Source organism: Diplotaxodon limnothrissa, linkage group LG1, assembly GCF_057381915.1.
Source record: "Diplotaxodon limnothrissa isolate DT_005_m linkage group LG1, D_limnothrissa_male_GT1.1, whole genome shotgun sequence".
Classification (NCBI taxonomy): domain Eukaryota; kingdom Metazoa; phylum Chordata; class Actinopteri; order Cichliformes; family Cichlidae; genus Diplotaxodon; species Diplotaxodon limnothrissa.
This window is the reverse complement of record NC_140596.1, coordinates 16,264,476-16,285,458: the sequence shown is the minus strand read 5'-3', so window position 1 is coordinate 16,285,458 and position 20,983 is coordinate 16,264,476. Positions and strand designations below refer to the sequence as shown.

General features: G+C 38.7%; 1 protein-coding gene across 1 annotated transcript in view; it reads left to right on the top strand.

Annotated features, from left to right (window-relative positions):
• The first annotated feature begins 8,610 nt into the window (after positions 1-8,610).
• Positions 8,611-20,983, top strand: part of tspan15 (tetraspanin 15) — a 40,204-nt gene continuing 27,831 nt past the window's right edge. The window contains exon 1 of the mRNA XM_085353746.1: positions 8,611-8,697. Coding sequence (XP_085209872.1) covers positions 8,611-8,697 — 87 coding nt within the window. The remainder of the gene's footprint in view (positions 8,698-20,983) is intronic.

The window sequence follows — 20,983 nt, the reverse complement described above, 5'->3', positions numbered from 1 at the left end:
AAATTTAAAAATTGCGAGACTTGTGAGAGCAGTGCCTGATTTACGTACTCCACCTCTAAAATAGCCGAATATCAACAAGATGATGGAGAGGGGGAAACAAATGTAAGAGCCTGGACAGAGAACGGGAAAGCTAGGGTGGTCCGAGAAGAAGGAAAGAGAGAGGTGTACCCCTGCATACCGCTACTGCTGTAATTTCTTTACAGCCGTCAATTTTCACCGCTCGACAAGTCTGAAACACTTTTGAGATGGTTTCTTGTGAAATTGCCCGAACCCATCAGCACTACCCATCTTCTATGCCTACAAAAAAAACAAAAAAACAAAAAACGAGGACACACATATGTGTCTATCCTGGTGGTCTCATACTGAGAGCCTCTAGAAGAGAGAATGCTGCGCTCATTCACCCTTTTTCATTGTGAATTTGAGCGTGCTAAAAATGCACAATCAGGTGAGAGCTAGAGAAAAAATGATTCTTCAATTGAGTTTTCAATAAAACTCTGAAAGCAACAGTGAAGCTCTTCTATTATTGAGGTGTTCAGCCAAGCTGCAATCACTACAAATCCATCTAAGTAAGAATGTCCCCACCAAGAGATTACATTTGTGGATTTTGGCATGACTGTAGAGAGTTTGTCCTTCTTTTTTAACTGCATTGTTAAAAGCAGCAGGATTATGAGACTCTCTTGTCTACACCTTCTGCATGCTTTTTCTAGCCTTCCAAACTGTTGTTCAATTTTGAGGAACATGGTTTGTGTCTGTGAATTTTGTTTGAGGTTCTTCATCTTGTTCTTACCACTTAGTCATTAAAAAAAATGCACAGCAGAAATCCAGCATTTACCAGAATTCAGCTCACACTGTCCCACATAGCAAGCAGGTCTGGCCCGGATCTGGTATCAAGCCTGCACTGCTGGTTGACTGCTGGCATGATAAGACGTATTTCATCCAGATATGGGCCACGGCCGGCATAGATGGCACTGTTTATGTGATGGCATGCCACATCTGGCCCGATTGTAGTTTGGGTTATGTTGCCCAGGCTGATAGAAAACAGGTCTGGCCCGGATCTGGAATCAAGCTGGCACTACTGACTGACCGGTGTCATGGCAGGGTGTCTGTCAACCACATGTGGACTATGTCCGGCAAAGATGGCACTATTTATGTTCCTATTTTAGTTAGAAGACCCAAATGCCATGTTGTAACACTATACTGCTATAGTAGCCAACTTTTCAAGTACAGATTTGACAGGTTTGTGAGTGTACACTTTATTCAAAACCTAGTGACGGTTTACTCATCTTTGCCAGTGGGTGGCTGTAGCTCAGGCAGTAGGGCAGGTCACCTACTGATCGGAAGGTTAGTGGTTCGATCTCTGGCTCTTCCAGTGTTCAAGAGTGTGAATGTAGTTAGGAAGCACCCGTTTTAGAGAAAGTGTGTCGTTGGGTGAATGTGGCATATTGTATAGAGCACTCTGAGTAATGTGGGAGAGTAGAAAAGCGCTATATAAAAATCAGTCCATTCACTGTCTGAACAGAGTTTCGTCATGTTACTTTTGGACTGTTATGTTCCGGCACATGTTGTTATTACATGGCTTGATTAAGGTACACATTAGGCTGACATCTGGGCCAGCAGTGTGTCTGCAACTGGCCACGTGCTGGCCCATGTGTGGGCCACCTCTGGTAAACCTGATCTGGGCCACCAAAGGGCCATCATTCTTTGCGGTATGTGGGCCATGTGTAAGCACATTGTGTGGGCCAGATCAGGGCCATACCAATTTTGCTATGTGGAGTCTGGGAATGAGTAATTTCTCCCAATGAAAAACAAAAGAGGTGCCCAAAAGAGTAGCAGTTTTGATATTTTATCTAATGCAGTTATCTGAGGCAAACAGAAAAGTGCCGCAGAGTTGAAAGTGATGTTAAAAAGTCATGCCATGATACTTGTTTAAGTCCAGCCCTGTGCTTGCAGTTTTTGAAAAGTCACACATTTAAAAAGGCTGCAGCTGTCTACTTTCAGTTAGAGCTGTGCCTCTGAAACATGACAAAACACTAACAGGTCTCCAGGAGATCGTATCACTGCCAAACTGCAGTAAAACATAAACCTGAATAAAAGTATTTACATGTGAGTTGTGTGTTGTTCTTAGGAACAATCCATGTGTTGGACTGGAAAGGGTTCTCTTCACATGAAATTATAGACAGTCTTTTTGTGCTTATATTGAAGAAACATGAAGCCACAAAAACTCAAATGCAGCAGTTTGTCACTGGAGTGGTAGAGTTGTCAGACATGTTGTCTGAACACCAGAGGGTCTGATCTGGTCTGCTGGTTGGCTTTGGCTTTAAAGTGTATGATAATTGCTGTGCACTCAGTGGTTTTTCATTGAAATTACTGTTATTCCTGGTGTGTTGATGTCATGCAAACATTTCTTCACAAGAACAAAAACGTACTGAAAGTTCTGGATCTAGATGAAGTGTTTAAAACATGCTGTTTACTTTAGAAAAAAAACTGTGTGTGACAGCTTTACCTTTATGAATGCACTTTGATCTGTCAATGGGAAAGCATGTAATGATAGCTGAATCACTGAATGAGGGGAAACTGAGATGCATCATGTTTTTGAAAACGTTTTGCTCATTAAGTGTGAAAATGTCCAAGAAATGATTCGCCCTTATTTTTTTCTTTTTTTACATTGTGCTTTAACGGAGCAAGACTTTGTTGTAACTTTTAAAATCTTTGTACCTTTCAGCGTAATATTTTTTGTTCTTGCTGTTAAATATACTATGACCATCAGACCAGTAGTATCTTTGTATTTTTGCATCAACAAGGTGAGTCCCAAAGAGCTATTAGCTGAAAACCTGGCATGTCTAAGCATGGTGAGCAGTTTGTCCTTAATATTTGATAATAGGGTCGGGGGGTGTTACCACAGTGTGTGTCCATAGCCATCTGCAAAACGCGATAAAAGCTCTGTCATGGTTTGCAGCCTTTTTGTGTTGTGGATCTTGTCAAAATTGTTGGAATTATGAACACAAAAAAGTCCTGTCAGATGTTGATGCATGGTAAAATACCATCTGCAAATTATCGGCTTGGGAACAGCTTCATGTTTCAACATGAGAATGATCCCAAACACATTGTCAATACAGTAAAAGCACACCTGGATAGAAAAGCACTTGGTGGAACACCTGTGGTGGACTGGGCTCCCCAGAGTCCAGATCCCAACATTAGTGATGCATCTTGAAAGAGAACAGAACAAAAGGCAGCCAACAGCCAAAGAAGAGTTTTGAATGTCCTTCAGTAACCCTGGACAACTACTCCTGAAGACCACTTAAAGAAATTAAAAGAAAGCTTGCCTAAGAGAGTTTAGACTGTGCTGAAGGATAAAGGTGGTCACACCAAATATTGACTTTTGTACCGACTTTGTTTCAGCCTAGTCTTGCTGGCAATTCAAAGCTTTATTTATCTAAAATTTGCACGTAAGGCTGTTAGACACACAGAGGACACAGAGACCAGGAATAGTCAACCAGGCAGCAACCCCCTCCCCATTACATCACCGATACAAATCAGATATAAAATTATACTACTTTGTATTAAATGTGTCTCATTTAAAGTCTAAGATTAAAATTTATTTTTGTGCATAATTTCTTTATCTTTATGTGTCAGAGTGTATCCTGACGCTGCAACTTAAAATTCAAAGCAAGTGTAGGTTCTGTATTTACAGAAACTTACTTTTATATTGTGCCCCTATTTCTAAGAGTGTGCTTTCTATCCACATTGCTTATCACCAGCTAGAAGGTGCCTCTAAGGACACGCCATGTACACTTTCTTTTATACTGTTTGTAAAAAAAAAAAAAACCCTCTTGTCATTGCATTGACTTTGAGTTTATCCTCGAAGAAATTCAACAACATATCTCACAGTGCAAACAGGCAGATTGTGACTCCAGTGATTTTTTTTTCAGTCTCACTGTTACTGTTGTAGATTTTTGTGCTTTGTGCTTCTGTGATAGTTTCTCACTTTGTTACCTGCTTCTCGTTGCATGCCCGTTCCTCACATTCCTGCCTTGCAGGGGAAATCTACTGCATATGCCCGTGCATGTAATTAGTGAACAGAATGACCAAAGGTAGAGTTTGCTGACTGTGTACAATGTGCACTGCCTGTGTGTACTTTCATGTGATCACACAAGCTTGTTTGCCCAGTGACTGACACGCTGAAGGATGCAGGCCCAAAAATTTAAAGTTTCTGAGAAGGTGTAGCAGTTCTTAATAAATGTGGTTGCCCGAGTGAATCTGGGCGAGAGCTGGCTATCAAGGGTCAAAACCTAATCAAGAGGGGAAGAAACTCATTTTCACCACCTAAACTAGCAAACACAGAAATAGACACCTGCAGTGACTCTTCAGTTGCACCTGAACACATCTCAAATAAATACTTTACAAAAACTAGACAGTCTGTACTCCCAGGCAACCAGAGGACACAAAAATTCTCATTTTGCTGAAGGTTGAATTTCATAACACTTGAAAATCTTTGAGTTTCTTTGTTGCTTTCACTCCAAGGTCATTTTCTGACTGAAGAAAGTAATAAAGGTGATGTATAAGTAAGAAAAGTACCAAGAGGGGGGAAACAGCCAATCACACAGCTCCCTCCTATTGATGTGAAATGTTTTGTTGGCCGAGTCACTGCTGATTAAGATGTTGCTGCTTTTGGTGCTTAGAAAACTGCAATAAGGGCGCTACAGCAGCTAAAAAGGCGAGGGATGGCGATTTATCATATACAAACTAATGACTGGTTTATCACATCCGATGTCTTCTGATCCTCTGATATATATTCAGGGATTTGAATGTTTGCTTTGGATAGAGTCTGTGCTGTGAACTCTTTGATAGGCGGTTATTTAAAGAAGATCGGATATGCATGTGTAAGTTGTGTGTATCGGATCTGTTTATCGAGTCGCAGATGCCAACAGACTCAAGTGACTGATCCGCAAGGAAAGTAATGTTGTGGCGATGGACTCTCTTAAGGTGGTGTCGGAGAGTTGACCAAGATATTGACCAAGATAAGGACAATACCTCCCACGCACTCCATGATGCGCTTGCCAGTCACAGGAGTATGTTTAGTGAACGGCTGTGGTCATCAAAATGCACCACTGAATTACACAGGAAGTCACTCCTGCCTTATTTATATAGCTCCAATTTTAATTAATTAATGACAAATTTTATTTATTATAATATATTTAATTAACTAATTTTGGTGCTCAATAGCCTCCATACTAAAGCTGCTACCTCTGAAAATTCTTTGAAGAACCCTCCAGTGATCCAGTCAGTGATCCAGTCAATGATCCAGTCCCTCACAGCATGGGGATGCATGGTCCCTCCGCCAAATGTCACCACGAGGAGAGAAGGTACTGTAGATGTTTTTGTTTTGAGTAATGTTTGATGTACTTTCTGTATGAAGGTAAATATGTTGCAAAATGTGAGAACTTGCAGAATAAAATGTGAGAATTTAAAAAAAAAATCTGAACTTGTATTTTTTGAAATTTTCACTTGTAAAAAGTTTTCACATGCTTGTGTTTTAAATTTACAGTTACAAAAATATGAATAAATGTGGAGACTGATACTTACACAGATATACTGAGAGCTTCAAACTTGTAATTCTGATTTTATTGATATTTATTTAATTTCTTTTACTATTTCCACAACTCTGATCACAGCCTCTCGAATCAGTTAAAACAGCTGCTCAAGTTGAAATTTTTTTGCACATTCACATATTTCATTCTACAGCCTCTAATATTTGGCAGTATATTTACCTTCATATATCTGCTGCATTAGCGTAAAGAAAACAAACATTTTTATCTTTGTGAAAACAGTGATAAGAGTATGTTTGCCGTTCAGGTTTCTGCTACGATGACACATTTCTAACGGTTGGTTCATGCTCATCTCACATAATTTCTTATGGCCAGACAGACGGGTTAGTAAGCAGGTATCTGTATAAAACAAATGCCCGTGTGTGGGGCAATAATTCGGGTAGTCATTAGGTCAATTTACATGCTGAAGAAACTGTACTTTCCTGTTGTACCACTTGAGGCTTGGGCCCAGTTATGTAATAGTCCTGCACTTGTTTGTTCCTGTTGTTTCTGGTCTCTGAGTTCTGGCTGGAAGTGGCAGGTTTTGTCTTCACCTTTTGGTGGGGTCTTTGGTTTCCCGTCTTTCAGCCACTGTACCTGCCTCCTGTCATTGTCATCAGGAGCAGTATATATGGGCCCGCTTGCATTCTGTGGGAGAATGCTTCAAATCAAAGTTTATTTCTATAGCACATTTTGAAAGACCAATAATCATCATCGAAGTGCTTCACAGTCGACCACAAGACACATAAAATTCGGGACAGAGCATAACAAGCAAACAGGGAATAAAAAACACTTTTGCATAGTGCAGAGCAAACCAGATGAAGGTCAAACTAGTTTGATTCAAAAGTAAACAAGTGAGTTTTTAGGTGCGATTTGAAAGATTGGATAGACTCAGACATGCGAATATCAGCTGGGAGATTATTCCAGAGTCTAGGTGTAGCAATAGCAAAGGCTCGATCACCTCAGGTCTTTAACCGAGACCTTGGTTGCACTAAGAGCAACTGACTCGAAGATCTTAGTGCTCTCTTGGGGTTGTACAAGTGCAGGAGATCAGTTAGGTAGCTAGACGCCAAGTTTTTTTAAATTTTAAAAGTGATCAAAAGAATTTTAAAGTCAATACGGTATTTAATGGGGAGCCAATGTAAGAAGATAAATGCTTATCTTCTCAGGCTCCTAGATTGCATTTATGTATTTTGGTGTTTCCCCGGGTACATTTTGCAACATATTTGCTCTGCTTTTCTAGTCGAGCTGGTCCGTCCTGCTGTCTGCCTGTCCACCCACCAGCATCTCATGACAGCCTCGATGAACAAATCCTTCGCATTCAGATCAGAGCCTGTTGCATTCACTCTCTCTTCTGAGTCACTTTGTGCCAGTAAACCAGTTTCAGTATAACACAGTCCGTCTCCTTGAAGTGCACTTTGTCGAAAAATCCAGTCTTGTATAAAATGCTGAGTTAATACATTTTAATTGCATTGGTGTATTTCATACTTGTTTTGTTCTAATAACAGAGGGAATGAATCTTGTTCACAGTGGACTTTATCTTGTTTTTCCTTGACTTTTTGCTTTCAACAGCATCAGATTAGAGTACAAACAAGACTCAGATCAAAGTATGTGAATGTATTCATCTTCACTTTGTGGCCATGTTAATCTTAAAATAAAATGATAGCAGATAAGAAAGAGTCTACCTTCTCCCAATAGTTTCGGGTCCAGACGTCTGTCTTTATGTGGATCTCCACAGCATTTTTATTCCTTTTTCCCTTGTTCCACATCTTCAAACAATGTCCCACATTTTGACTGGCTCTGCAGGAAATGCACTTCTCTAAAGTCCCAAAACATTGATCCGGTTCATCTTTGCAAATTTTGTCAAATATGATGGAAACAACCCTAAAAAAAAGGAAGTGCCATTATGTTCCTAGAAATAGAGTTTCTATTCTTTCTGAACAGGAAGTGGAGGGGCACAGTAGATAAAGATTGCTAAAATTGCCAGCTTTGGCAGCCTGTGGCTACATCCAAACTGTGCTGTGTTTTAATTTGGATGCATCCAGACAGAAGAGAAGTTGAAATAACAGAGAAATAAAAGAGATTACAGGAGTATATAAAGACTTTCACGTGAAAGCAAAAGAACAAACTTTAGCTTCCCTTTATCCTTATTGTATTTACTCAGTAATAGAGCAAAATGTATATTTATCCTGCACAGTTTATTGCATTTTTATTTGTGAGTTATGAAAATTTAGGGTTACATCTCAGTCCCATTTTGTCCCATGCAAACTCAGTGTTTGTCATGTTTACTTCTGAACACCCTACAGCATAAAATGGTGAGATACAGATAATAACGTCAAACTGTAGACCTGCACAGTGTGGTGAAGCTATTGCTGACACAGGCTGCCCAAAAACTTCTAGATATTTACATAGGCGTGTACGTTAATGGGTTAGAAATACCTGGGCAAAGTACAGAAGATGTTGTGAAATAGCCGCACTGTTCATAAGTTGTTCTGCTGGTCTCCGGTTTGGCTCTTTCAATCATGTGTGTTGGTTTTTTAACCTATCATAGGAGCTTGTTATCAGTAACAACTATATGCTGGATAGCTTAGCTTGAAAGATACCTTTGTAATTTACTGTGATAGTAAAAACCAGGTAGATACTCAGTTTAAACAAAAATATTAAAAACAGGCTTAAAACAAACTGAACAGAAAGCCCCAGAAAAATCAAAGAAGTTTTTTATTGTTTTATTTTTTGACAATAAACAACGGGAAGCGAACCCATCTGTCACTTAAAATGACCACGTCCTTAATTGGGCAAAGATTTGAATCTTAATAAAATTTGAATTGGATTTTATTAATGTACTTATGTCACATAACTTCTACAAGTTAAAAGTCTTGCACAAGCTCACATCCACCAGCCCCCTTCGGCCGTCCATATATCAGACTGTACGCGCGTTTCCAGGTGCTATGACGAGGACAACGCGGAAGTGAATTGTCAACAGTCCAAAGAGCCGCTGAAAGAAACTATCTTCCGTCCAGACACGATGGCAGAGGGAGAGTCTAAATGTTGTGCTGATTGTTCCTATTATATCATCAAATTCATGCTGTTCATCTACGCCTGCTGTTGGTGGGTGAGTACAGACACGATTATCCTAAAACCTAGAGTGTGCGCTTTGTTTGCTCGGAGATCCCGGCTGGCAGGGAGGGAAGGCTGGGTGTGTTTTTGTGTATGTGTGTGCTTGTGTGTTTATCTAATGCTTTTGATTTGTGGGTATGCGAGCTCCGGTCAGATCCGTGGGGTGGACAAAGGGTGATCCGGTCTTATTTCGTTTTTCTAATAAAACCATGGGCTTTGTAAGCTACACCTGTGGACGGACAGGTGCTGTAGGATATTGCTCACAGAAACCTTCCGCCGCCACACCCTCCTTGCTTACCTTTACCCTACCCGAATGAGAACTGGGTAAATTAAATTAAATTAAAACAGAGAAAAAAGGAAGAACGGACGAGGCGTCATTTTTCACGCAGGAGTCTTGTGTCCTCCCGTGGTCACTGTACCACAGTACGGGTCATGTGGACCGTGTAAATCAAATGACAGTGACAGCACTGCAGCAGCGTCGCTTCAGTAGTTTTTCATTCAATCTGCTGACCACTTAACTCCACGCAGGCTATCAGTAAAGTTTCTGTTTTTCTTCCGTAGAATTTTTTTCAGTGTGTGGAGCATTTTTATTTTATTTTATTATGTTTTGGGGGTTTTGTAATTGAGTGGCAGTGTGAGATCAGGGCTGCACTGCTCCTTGTTCTTCTTGTCTGATTGTTTGGGGTCACTGATGCATTGAAAAATTATATGGGGACATTTTTATTCTGCAGAGGTTCATACTGACTTGGAGGAAGGACGCATTAGAGGATCTGAATGGAAAATGATCAGTTATGATGAAAGTATTACATTAAATGCATTTTAAAAATCCACCTAAAAGTTATTTAGACTTACTTTTATTTGTTTACATTTAGACTGCTGCTGTACAGGTCACTGATGAAACACTGCAAATGAGTCAAAACTCTCCAGCCATCATCAGTCATTCCCATCGAGGTTCCTCAGCATAATGCTGCCATAGCAGACTTTCTGGGAGTTATCTTGTTTTCCCTTTAGGATTTTTCAGGAACGACAGACATAGCCTGCCTGGAAACGACCTGCAGATCATCTTTTCCAAGTGTGTGTGTTTGAGTGATAAAGCCATCTGAGATAAGAGCGGGAGTGTATTGTAGCTTCTTGCATTAGAACAGTTTAGGCAGTTTAACACATGCACATACACGGCAGAGTAAAACTTTGCAGATAGTAGTCCAACACTATCTACTTTTCTTTTCTTTTCTTTCTTTTTTTTTTTATAGCTTTTCTTGGGAAAACCACACAATCTCCCAGACAGAAGCACCTGGAACTCCCCAAGCAGAGGAAGCCGAGGGTCCCAAATTATTTTGTATGCCCCTGTGAGGACCCACACTTCATATAGACACTGAAGGTTTTCAAGGTTATTAAAAGTAGTCGTACAACATACAGTACCCAGTTTGCTTCAGTTTAAAACGACCAAAACACATACCCTTTTCATTAGTGTCATGTCTACATTAAAACTTGCAATTTCCTATAAAGAAATTTTTGATTTAGCCTTCTACATATTGGATCTATATTTGAATAAAATGGTGTGGTGGTTTACACATTTGCCTAACAAGTAAAATATCTCCTGGCTGCTTTCTGGGTGGAAACACAAACTCCAGCTTCAAACTCTGCCAGATCAAATATACAGAGCAACCTGTTGTGATGACGCTTTGTGATTTATTTTTTTATTTTTTTTTAAATTAATGTATTTTTTTGAGTGGCTGGAAGCCCGCCTTTATCGTTGCTGTCATTTATTAAATTTGATTTTTAATTATGAATTTGGCAACCAACAAATAAAACCAGGAAACCTTTGAGAAAAACTTCAATCTGACAATGCTGCTCTCATTTTGATGATGAAATGATTGCTACAGATAATAATAAGTCTCAGAGCAGACTGTGCACCTGATTTTAGTCATATAATCTTTCAGAATAGAAGAATATCACTATATATGATCCCAGTTTAGTTGACATGTTAGCATAGTTTTGTTCTTACATTTCTCCACCTTATCTTCTACTTTAATAACCAGATATATGGGGGGATATAAACAATGGCTAATTATTAGATCAATAACGCATTGAGATATGCCAATTCTGATATAGTTACAACCAAAGCGTCACATGAATTTAAACAGTTAGTCTACAGTTTTCAAAGGATGTCATGTTGGTTGTTGAGCTGTAAGTAAACTTTGACCTTTCAGCCATCTGTTTAATTCAGTCTTACTAATGCTTGGCTTAAACTAACACAGAGTGTTAGTTTAAGCCAAGCAGAATTTCAATAAATGTTAACACTAAAGTGGATATACTATGTTTTCCTTTTTTTTGTCATATATAAAAATATTGTGACAGTGGTGGATGGAGGTCATTGTTTGCTTCAGTAATCCCTGTGAGCAAAAAGCTCAGGCTAAAGTCTAAACTCTCTGTTTCAGACAGGGTCTTTTTTCTACTCTTGGTTTTCACAGAGAATGGATATCCCTAATATGGTCGTCATGGCTCTGACTGCGGGTACAGAAACCCCACTGACCCATTCTTCAAACCTTTTGCTTACGAGGGTCAGCCAATCGGAAGAAAGTTGTCTTTTTGCTTTAGTAGAATAAAATACAGTGCTGGAAATCAACATTATAAATCCGCTCACCAAGTTTTCTAAATGATAGGTTTGTAGCTTGAACCCATCCGCTGGAACGTTAAAGGCAATATAATTACACTGCAAAGCAAGACACAAGTAGGCAAGCTTCTTCATGTTTCTCGTGCACGGGAGAGAACCGGACAGGCACCGTTCCTTCGCTTGACCCCAGTTGCTCTCGTCCGTTCTCCCGTACCACTGTTCTTTTATTGAGGTTACATGAATATGCATAAGTTCATTAACATATGACGTCTACATACACACAAAGAGTACCTTGCCTGTGTGTGTGTGTGTGTGTGTGTGTGTGTGTGTGTGTGTGTGTGTGTGTGTGGGGACTGCTGATCAAAGGGTCAAACATCCTTGGTCAGGAAGAGGGTAGCCTCCCCCTCACCCTAGATGGTTCATCCTAGATAACACGGTGAGGAAGTCCTGCAGTTCATCTAAACAAAGAGCACTTAGACTAGAACAGACGCAACTACGTTAATCCTACCATAAAACAATAAGACACGGTATGACCTCTCATGCTCCCAAAGTGCTGTCTAATACACACAAAGTTTGCAGACTATCAAGGATCAAAACCTCTACCAATCTACAACTAATTACAAAACTCTAAGCATATATAAGTAAATATTTCTAAGCATAAATGACAATCAACAATACAAATCTAACACTAAACACCTGAAAGGTATTACAGCGAGACAAGTTCAGTACAGCCAGGCCTGTTGGAAATGGGTATCATGACAGTAATTAACAACTTAAGCCGGGCTTTCCACTTCAGGTCTCTGCACATTTGCATTAAAAGGGACATTTTGTGGGTCATGTTACTCTTTTTTTTTCCATACAAACTTATCCCTATGATGTTATCTGATGATGATAAGTCCGATAAGTAAGTGATAAAGAGATTCTAAATAACAAAATTATAGCATTAGAATGCAAAACTTTTGCAAATAAGATGAGATTAATGCAGCAGAAAAATCATTAATCTTTGTATAGCGTGTTAAACATTTTAATTCAGGTTAATTATTTTATCACTGAGTGCAAGCTCAGTCCTGCTGTTTATTTCTAGAGCTCTGAAACTTTAAACTGGATGCATTTAAACTGTTACTGCCCCATAGGATAATAAAGTAAACGTGGAAATCTCTTTAGCTTATAAGCAGATTAAACTGAAATTCATTTCATTGTTTGAACAGGTATTCTTTGTGCGCTCTGTATTCCTCTAGCAGATGAATAGAAATCAATACATGCACGTTCCTGTGACAATGTGTTGCTTCATTCATTGTTTTTAGCAAAGCACAACTTAAAAAGTTGCACATTTAAAAATTGTTTCCCCACCAGAGAGTGTAGTTCCTGTGGCACATAGACAGACACAGAAAACTTTAAGCTTGACATCTGGTTTTTCCACAGGTTCTTTTCTGTAGACAAAAGTAGTGGATCAGTACTGGAACACAGAGTTCATGCACACAGAGTTGTCCGACCAGTAAAAACTGGGCCACATTAGAGTATATTGACCATTTAATCCCGAAACAATAGCCTTACTTGTAACTATTTATTTTTTTTAAAGGCAGTAACATGAAGTGATATAATTAGATTCTTGAACGTGATGTTTATTTCAACAAATACCTCCAAATGGGAGATATGACTGCAACAGTTTATACTGCTGGCTTACAAGCTTGTCTTTTTTTGTCTTCCTTTCTGGGAAATACTGTATAACCAACCATGCAGCTGCTCCCTCTCATAGATGATGTGACAGACTGTATATTTTTGAAGACGGATGGCTAATTGAACTTGGTGCACTTAGAAAATTCATTTATTTGTCTCTTCTGAAAGAACCTTTTGAGAAGTTAATTTGTGATGGGAGGAAGCTCAAAAAGGAGTAGAACGGGAGGCAAAGGCATAAGACTCAGTAATGGGTTTATTATGGAGAATGAATGCTGCCTTGATAAGGAAGGTGAAACAGATAAACATGTTATATTTACTTTGATCCTGCTGCTCGTTGACTCAGTCACATTAATAAGATATTTTTTGCCACATGGTGCCTCTGAATAAAGAGTTCTGGCACATCCTCCTGGAAACCTAGACACAAAGATTGAACGGCAACAGCGATTCTCATAAAATGTTTCCTGCAACAGGTGCTCAAATCTTTTTTTCAGTTCACCGCATGATGCTACAGTAATCATTTCACACTATAATATAATATAATGAGTAATGAAAACAACAAGTAATGATGCACCAGTTGGTTTTGGAGAAACAGAGGACTCTGCAGTGTGAGTACTCTTGTGGAGATTTACTAGAATTCAGAGCTTCACTTACTAAAATGTCAGTCGGTAATTTAAACCACCTGTAAAAAGAAACTCGAGCGGGTTACTTTCAGATCTCTTTGTGCTTCTTCATTTGGTTTTGTTTTTCTTTTGCTCTTAATGACCTGTTTTTCACCCCCATTCAGCGTTTTTGCAGAACAGGATGTGCGCGTGCTGGCTATCAACTGCTTAGAGTGTAAATGTCCAAACAGTGCGGTGTATATTTTGGAGGAACAATGCACAGAAGATGATGAGTCATTTCCTGCTTACTGTGGGAATGATTTAACCCACATTAGGACAACAGATTAATCTCCTCTGGCTCTGTATTCAAATGGAGAACAGTTGACAAAGAGTAAACGCAAGATTCAAGCAAAGCTCGAGGGTGACGAGAATGCCTCGGGTCATGTTTAACAGTGTTTGAACGCCGCTTTGATTTAAATTCTTATTCCGAAATTAGCATGAAGTGAAATAATGTAAACAACTGATTAGGAGGACAGAACAGAGGAGCACGACTGGAGAGGTGCAGAGAGGATTTGTCAGCGGTTTTGATTGCCGTCTGTAATTTGTCACAAATTGTTTGTTCCTGTCATCTGAATCTCAGAGAAATGTAAAAGCAGCTGGAGTTCTTCCAATAACCTTCCCGGCATGTTCCCAAGTTTGCTGCTTTCTTTTTGATTGATTGATTGATTGATTGATTGATTGAATCTTTATTTTGAACATGTTGAAAAAGTATAAAAAAAATAGAATTAAAAGAGACAAATGAACAAAGCAAACAAAAGGAAAACGAGCAACCACAACTCCAAATAACATCCATGTTCAAAAAGGAGCAGGAAGAAGCATAAGCTTATTTAATCCCACCCCTTTTCCACTATCTAGTATCAATAGACTACAGAAATACCTCCTTGCAATTACATTATATGTTATGTGTAATTTTTTTTTTAATATATACACATATATGTTTCTATCCATACATACGTATATACACACATACGCACATGTACACATTTTCAATAACCCCATTAACACCTCAAGGATACACAACCTACAATTATAATTATATATATATATATATATATATATATATATATATATATATATATATATACATACATACATACATACATACATACACACACACACCAACAAACCCGTGCATGCGCACACACATGAAAATATTAGACAAGAACACCCTATCAAATCTCTACCTTTTCCCTGTACCCTGTAAAAACCATATCCTTAAACCGCTTTTTAAACTGCGCCATGCTTGGACATTGCTTCATATCTTTACTTAGTCTGTTCCACAGCTTCACTCCACACACAGAGATGCAAAAACTTTTTAATGTTGTACGGATACGAGGATGTTTTAAATTTAATTCCCCCCTCAAATTGTATCCCCGTTCCCTTTTAGAAAACATTTTTAGAATATTTCAGTTTGCTGCGTGAAGTTATTTGCTGCTCTTAACCTTTACTTATCCAGTGAAGGTTGACTGAGCTCACTAACACACAGGAAAACGCTGGGATGTCATATTTTTGAATTTTTGTTGCGTTTACTTTGAGACCATTAAAACATTCATCTGTAAAGCCCAAGGTACAAAATGTAAAAACTCAAATGCTAGCTCGTGCTCTGGTGAGATCTTTGTCCACTGTTCACAAGAACTCTGCCTACAGTGTTGGAGAATTTTGGTCTTTACCCAAATCGTCCTCATGATGAAGGTCAAATTTGTCATTTTCACTCTTGACACACTGATTTATTATTTAATCCAGTCTAATATTTTCAGTGTTAATACATTTTGCATACAATCATGATCTCATTAGTCATGAGCATTACTTATCTTCCACATTAGTAAGTCATGCTTTGGGTCTTCCTAACACCAATATCCTGAAATTAGGATCATGGTCAATGCTATGAAATGCTGATATGTTCCCATATTTTCATTCTTTTGATTTCTATAACTGACCGTGTAGTTGTAAAACTCCTGAACCCATATTTGGAGGTGATCACAGATTATTCGGGTATATATTTACCTCAACGATGCAATGCTCAGAGAAATTTGCAAAAAAACCTCAAGATCTACATCACAGACTCCACAGGCCTCGGCATGCTACATTTTAAAGTTCATGACAATACAAAAAAGACTGAACATGTATGACTTGTTTGGAAGGGTTACCAGAACAAAGCCTCTTCTCTGTAAAGAGAACACAGCAGCACAGTTGGGTTTGCAAAAATGCATCTGAACAAACTACAAGGTTTCTGGACAAGGTCATTTGGACATTCGAGGCCAAAGTGGAGATGTTTAGCCACATTTGGTGATTAACAAACATCTCATAGGAACTGTCCACTAGTGGTAGAGGGCTGAAGCTTGATTTTAACTTCTTTATATGCCAGAATACTCTATCTAAATGTGAGGCCATCTTTCCAACAGCTTAAGCTCGGCTGAAATTGGCTCGTGCAACAGGACAATGATCTCAAGCATAGAAAAAAAAATCTTCAACAGAAGATGTTGCAGCAGCCCATCCCAGTCCAGACCTGAACCTGAATACATAACTGGATGCCCACAGTCCTCAGTGAACTGAAGCAACGTTGTAAAGAAGAGTGAGCCAGAATTCATCTGCAATGATGTAGCAGACAGAAAAATTGTCTCCAGAAGGCATCACAGACCCTTTCGCTATTGGTTTAGCATTGGCTTGAGGTCAATATAAACACACAGATCTGGATGCATATTTATTAGCCTTTATTATAATTTGAGGGGTTTTTGTAATGCATATGATCATTAACCAAAGGACTAGAGAAAGATTCTAACATTTTGTGATAAGGTACATCAGTGTAAATTCATGGAAACGTGGTATTTATATATGGTACACTTGCCTACTGCGCATTAAAGTCCATACTGACAAGGAATAAATGTGAAAGATGGAAATCAATGCAATAACTTGTGAAAAGAGATTTTTCATCCATAGACTGACCTTTTTAGAGGAAAGCTCATCAAAGTTTTTAGAACTGGCTGTCTGGCCACAATTAATAAATATGCTAGAAATTTCAGACAGGTTAGTAAATTGTTCTGTTATTTGTTAGATATTTACATCTGGGGAACAAAATCCACATTTACTGAGCTGCTGGACTGGCTAAAAATAGCCTATGATGTCATTCTGAATGTAGATGACAAGATTTCCTTTTCTCTCAGATCTAACAGGTGTTCTGATTATCACATAGGGAAAATATGAGAGCCAGTAGTTTACAGATATTTGTTAGTTCCATGTTGGTTTCTTAACTCTGCTTTAGCTTTAAAATGTCTCCAAAAGCTAATTTAAATTAGGACGCAATAGCAGTGACAATCCTAAAGTTACATTTCTTTTCCTTTTCTGTCTGTGCTATGTCTGCAGATTGTACCCTGGTTTCAAAGCTGCACTGCATGCCTTTATAGCTGTGAGCTGTGTCCAGTAATAGCACCACGAAGTTGTTTTAGCAGAGTGTAATAGGTTATAAACTACCACTTGATCTTGGCCTAATGCCCTGAAACTGTTGCCGAGCCATCTGCAGCTAAGTGCATGATGATAAACAGTGTGTGACCCGTTTTATTTTATTTTCCCGAGTACGTTTGTTAGAAATCTGTTTGCATGAATCAGAATGATCCTCAAACAAGACAGACTCTTTGTGGAGATTATCACTCTTGACTGTTGACATATTCTATCCTTGGCAGAAATTTCAAATTGCTGTTTAAAAGGCTCTAAGTGATCTCCTCTCCTCTTGGCTGAATGGAAGCGAGTTCGTGGCTGGCCAGCGGCCAGTAAGAGACCATAACAGACACCAAGCAGGGACATGTAAGGGAAAGGCATCATGGTGGATTATAAACAGTGTCGGACCTTCTGAAATCTGCATAGGCCCCCCCTCCCCCTTTTTCTCTTTTGCTGTGATGCGCTGTGCATCTCACAGGATGGCTGAAATCAGATTGGGAGGGGGGGATGGCGGCAAACAGCAATTAGCAATATGTCATACAATGGTGTTTGCAGAAGCAATATGCCGTGATTATTGGATCGTTTAGTCTGCTTCTCTGCTCACGCCATGCATTTCCCTCTGCCTCTCGCTCACTCTCTCTCTGAAACATTGCTACTTTGATATTTCTGTCCACAATAAGCCAACAAGGCAGAATTAAAGCGATGTTTTCTCCATTTCCTCCTCTGATCTATTCAGTACCAGGGATAGCGCCAGGTGGCTTAACACAAATATCCTAAATTTGTCTGTTTACAGCATACCTCACAAGCAGAAAAATAAACCAGCTCTTCTATGTTTTCTCAGTAGCAGCCTTCCTGATAACAAGCTTCAATTATTATAGAAAAACAACAATTTCATTACAGTCATTGCTTTGAAAATGAAATGGGGAAAAGTTATTTTTTTCAGGGTACAGAAGAGAAAATGCTTGTTTTTTTTGGTAATGGATATGTGGATGAATATTGCAAGAAGTCGTGCTCATTTTAACCCTTCCAGCATGCAAAAACAGACCAAATAACTGAAATCAGTATAAATGGATTGTTGCAATTTGGCCAGTTTCCACTTCAGCTGCCGGATCCTATTTCAGGACGTGCCATGTGCTATTTGGCAGTCAGTGAGTTTGTATAAATGGCTCTTTTAATTTTAATTTAGCCTGGAAGTCATTGTTGAAACACACCTGGGCATTTAAATTTGTTTCAGCAAATGCATAGTTGTTAACATTTAGCTGCTGTTATTGAGAAACACTGTTCTCAGACTGAAATTTAGTTTTATATGGTGCAAAAGCATTTGCCTCATAACTGATTTTTTTTCTTGTTTTGTTTATTTGCATATTTTTCACACTTAAATGTTTCAGATCATCAAACAAAGATGACGTGAATAAATACAAAATGCAGTTTTGAAAAGGGGGGAAAAAAAGTTATCCAAACATACATGACCCCATGTGAAAGGTAACTGCCTCTTAAATCTAATTCTGCCACCATTTGTAGCAACTGCTAATGAGTCTTTCATGTCCATGTGCAGGAATTTAGGCCCACTCTTCTTTGCATACTTGCTTTAATTCAGCAACACTGAACGATTTAAAGAACGAACAACCTGTTAAAAGTCAGGCCAAAGTATCTCGCTTGGATTTAGACGTTTCGTGACACTACCGCCATCCTGCATAACTCTTGGTATGATGTTCGTTTTCATAAAAAGCTTCATCAGTTTTACGCCAGATGTAACGGGACTCGAACCTTTCAAAAATGTAAACTTTTGTCTCGTCAGTCCTCGTCAGCTATTGTTGAGTTTCTTTAGATCACAGCATGATGTGATGCTTATTGAGATCCCTGTCCCTTTGTTGAAAGTGCTGCAGCTGCTATACCATCTTTAAAATAACTGAAGATGAGTTAGTGAAATCGTACTTCAGAATTGGTTTTAGTAAAAAGAAAATTATTTCTTCTTTAGCACATAAACACAGTGTGGTGATAAATAGAAGGATGCAGAAAAGATGGTGCAGAAAGCTACAATAGTCAGAAGGAAAGTACACAAGCCTGAAGGAGTTGGCCTGATTTGTACACAATGAAATAGCTGGCAGTGGACAGATGCAAGGATATTGATGGTCACACCGTCGTGCAATAGACAGGACGTATGTTAAATCACAAGACACAATCAGATGGCTGATCAGTTTGTTTCACTAACTTATTTACACAAGGCATAAAATTATCACTAATATATATAAATTTTTTTAAATGTTGCCCTAATACTCCTTAAGAAAGATGTGACCATTTTACAAATGATAATGATCAGAAGGTGGGGAAATACTTCACAGCACTTTATTAGCTAGATTGATATGCATAGAATAAGCCAAATATTTGAGGTTATATGGTGCAGTTTGCTCAAAGTGTGTCTGTAATAAACAAATAAACATTTTCAAAGTGAGCCAGAAGAGTATAGCACACACACAGGCTTGCTTTGACACAGTAGAACAGCTTGTCGTTTCTAAAGATAGGATTCAAAACAGCGTCACGTGAGGTGGTGATAAGTTTCCTCACGGTGTCATTTTAGATGCAGGAACCTGAGGATGTCAGCGCTGGAAACACCGCTGTAAGGGAACAACAAAAAAACAGTTTTATATTGAGACCGACCACTCATTCAGACGTCTACACACTTGACCCGGCTCCTCTCTGTGCAGGGGTTGTGTTGTGTTTAAAAAAACAAACAAAAAAAAACCCCCAAGTAATTTGGGTGAGCTGACCCTTTGTGCTCTCCCCTCTCTCATTTTGCTCCTCCTAGACTTTGACAGGTTTGTTTGCTGATTGCTTAAATAGCTTCTGCCACTGTTAATTTGACTTAATTGACCTTTTGATTAGGGTTCTCATTAACAATTCTAATGTCTACACAGGAGCCTTCTTGTGATATATTATTCAGCTGGCGTGCAGCAGTACGTGGCTGTTCAACAGTGCTTCTTTCACAACACAACAGAAAGAATAATGGAGCTGTTGGTCTTTATATGTTTAAAAATATACCTATGTTGAGGTATAATTATGTGAATCCACTCTAAATGGAGGTTCTTGAGCTAAACCGGCCTTGCAAGTTTCGCTTGAATCGAATTGAAATTTATAGCATTGAGCACAAAAAGGGACAAAAAAACCCCACTAATTTCTGTCGAGAAATATAATTTGCTATTTGTGAAAGTTTGCTTTGTTCATGTGATACTGCTCTGTTTCACAGGAACATCCTGCTGAGTTTCCAATTATCAGTCCGTAATGCCAGTGCCCTGTTTCGTTTCTACCCATCTTTTGTCTTTAATGGGAAAACTAGCCTTCTCCATCCTGATGTGATGACTTTGTATGGATGATTGGTTACTTGAGAACTTAAAACTGAAGATTGCTTCTCTTTCAGTTCTCTTCAATGACAAAGACAGAAAAGTGTGTATTTATGGCTGTGTATAAACAATCTAGGCAATTTGCTTCACAGCACTGATGGTTCTTAAATGTTCTTTTGAATTGATTGTTGAATTATGTTGGAGTAATGTGGTGAAGGGAAACTCGAATAAAGACACTGTGTGCGTGCATGTGTCAGACTATACAAAACTTCAGAGAACCTAATTAAGAAACTATTTTTTACAATAACAACGCTGAATTATCTGTTACCATAGTTAGGGCTGCTCGATTATGGCAAAAATGATAATCACGATTATTTTCACTGAAATTGAGATCACGATTATTTGACGATATTTATTTAACCCTTTAAGACCTACTATAGAACCAAGTCCACCAGAGCTTATATTATTTTTTTACATGCTGTAGTGCCATTTGTGGGAGCATTTCAAGTTGCTATACATCAATACAACTGTTATAGCCCATATTTTAATAATATGTATGCA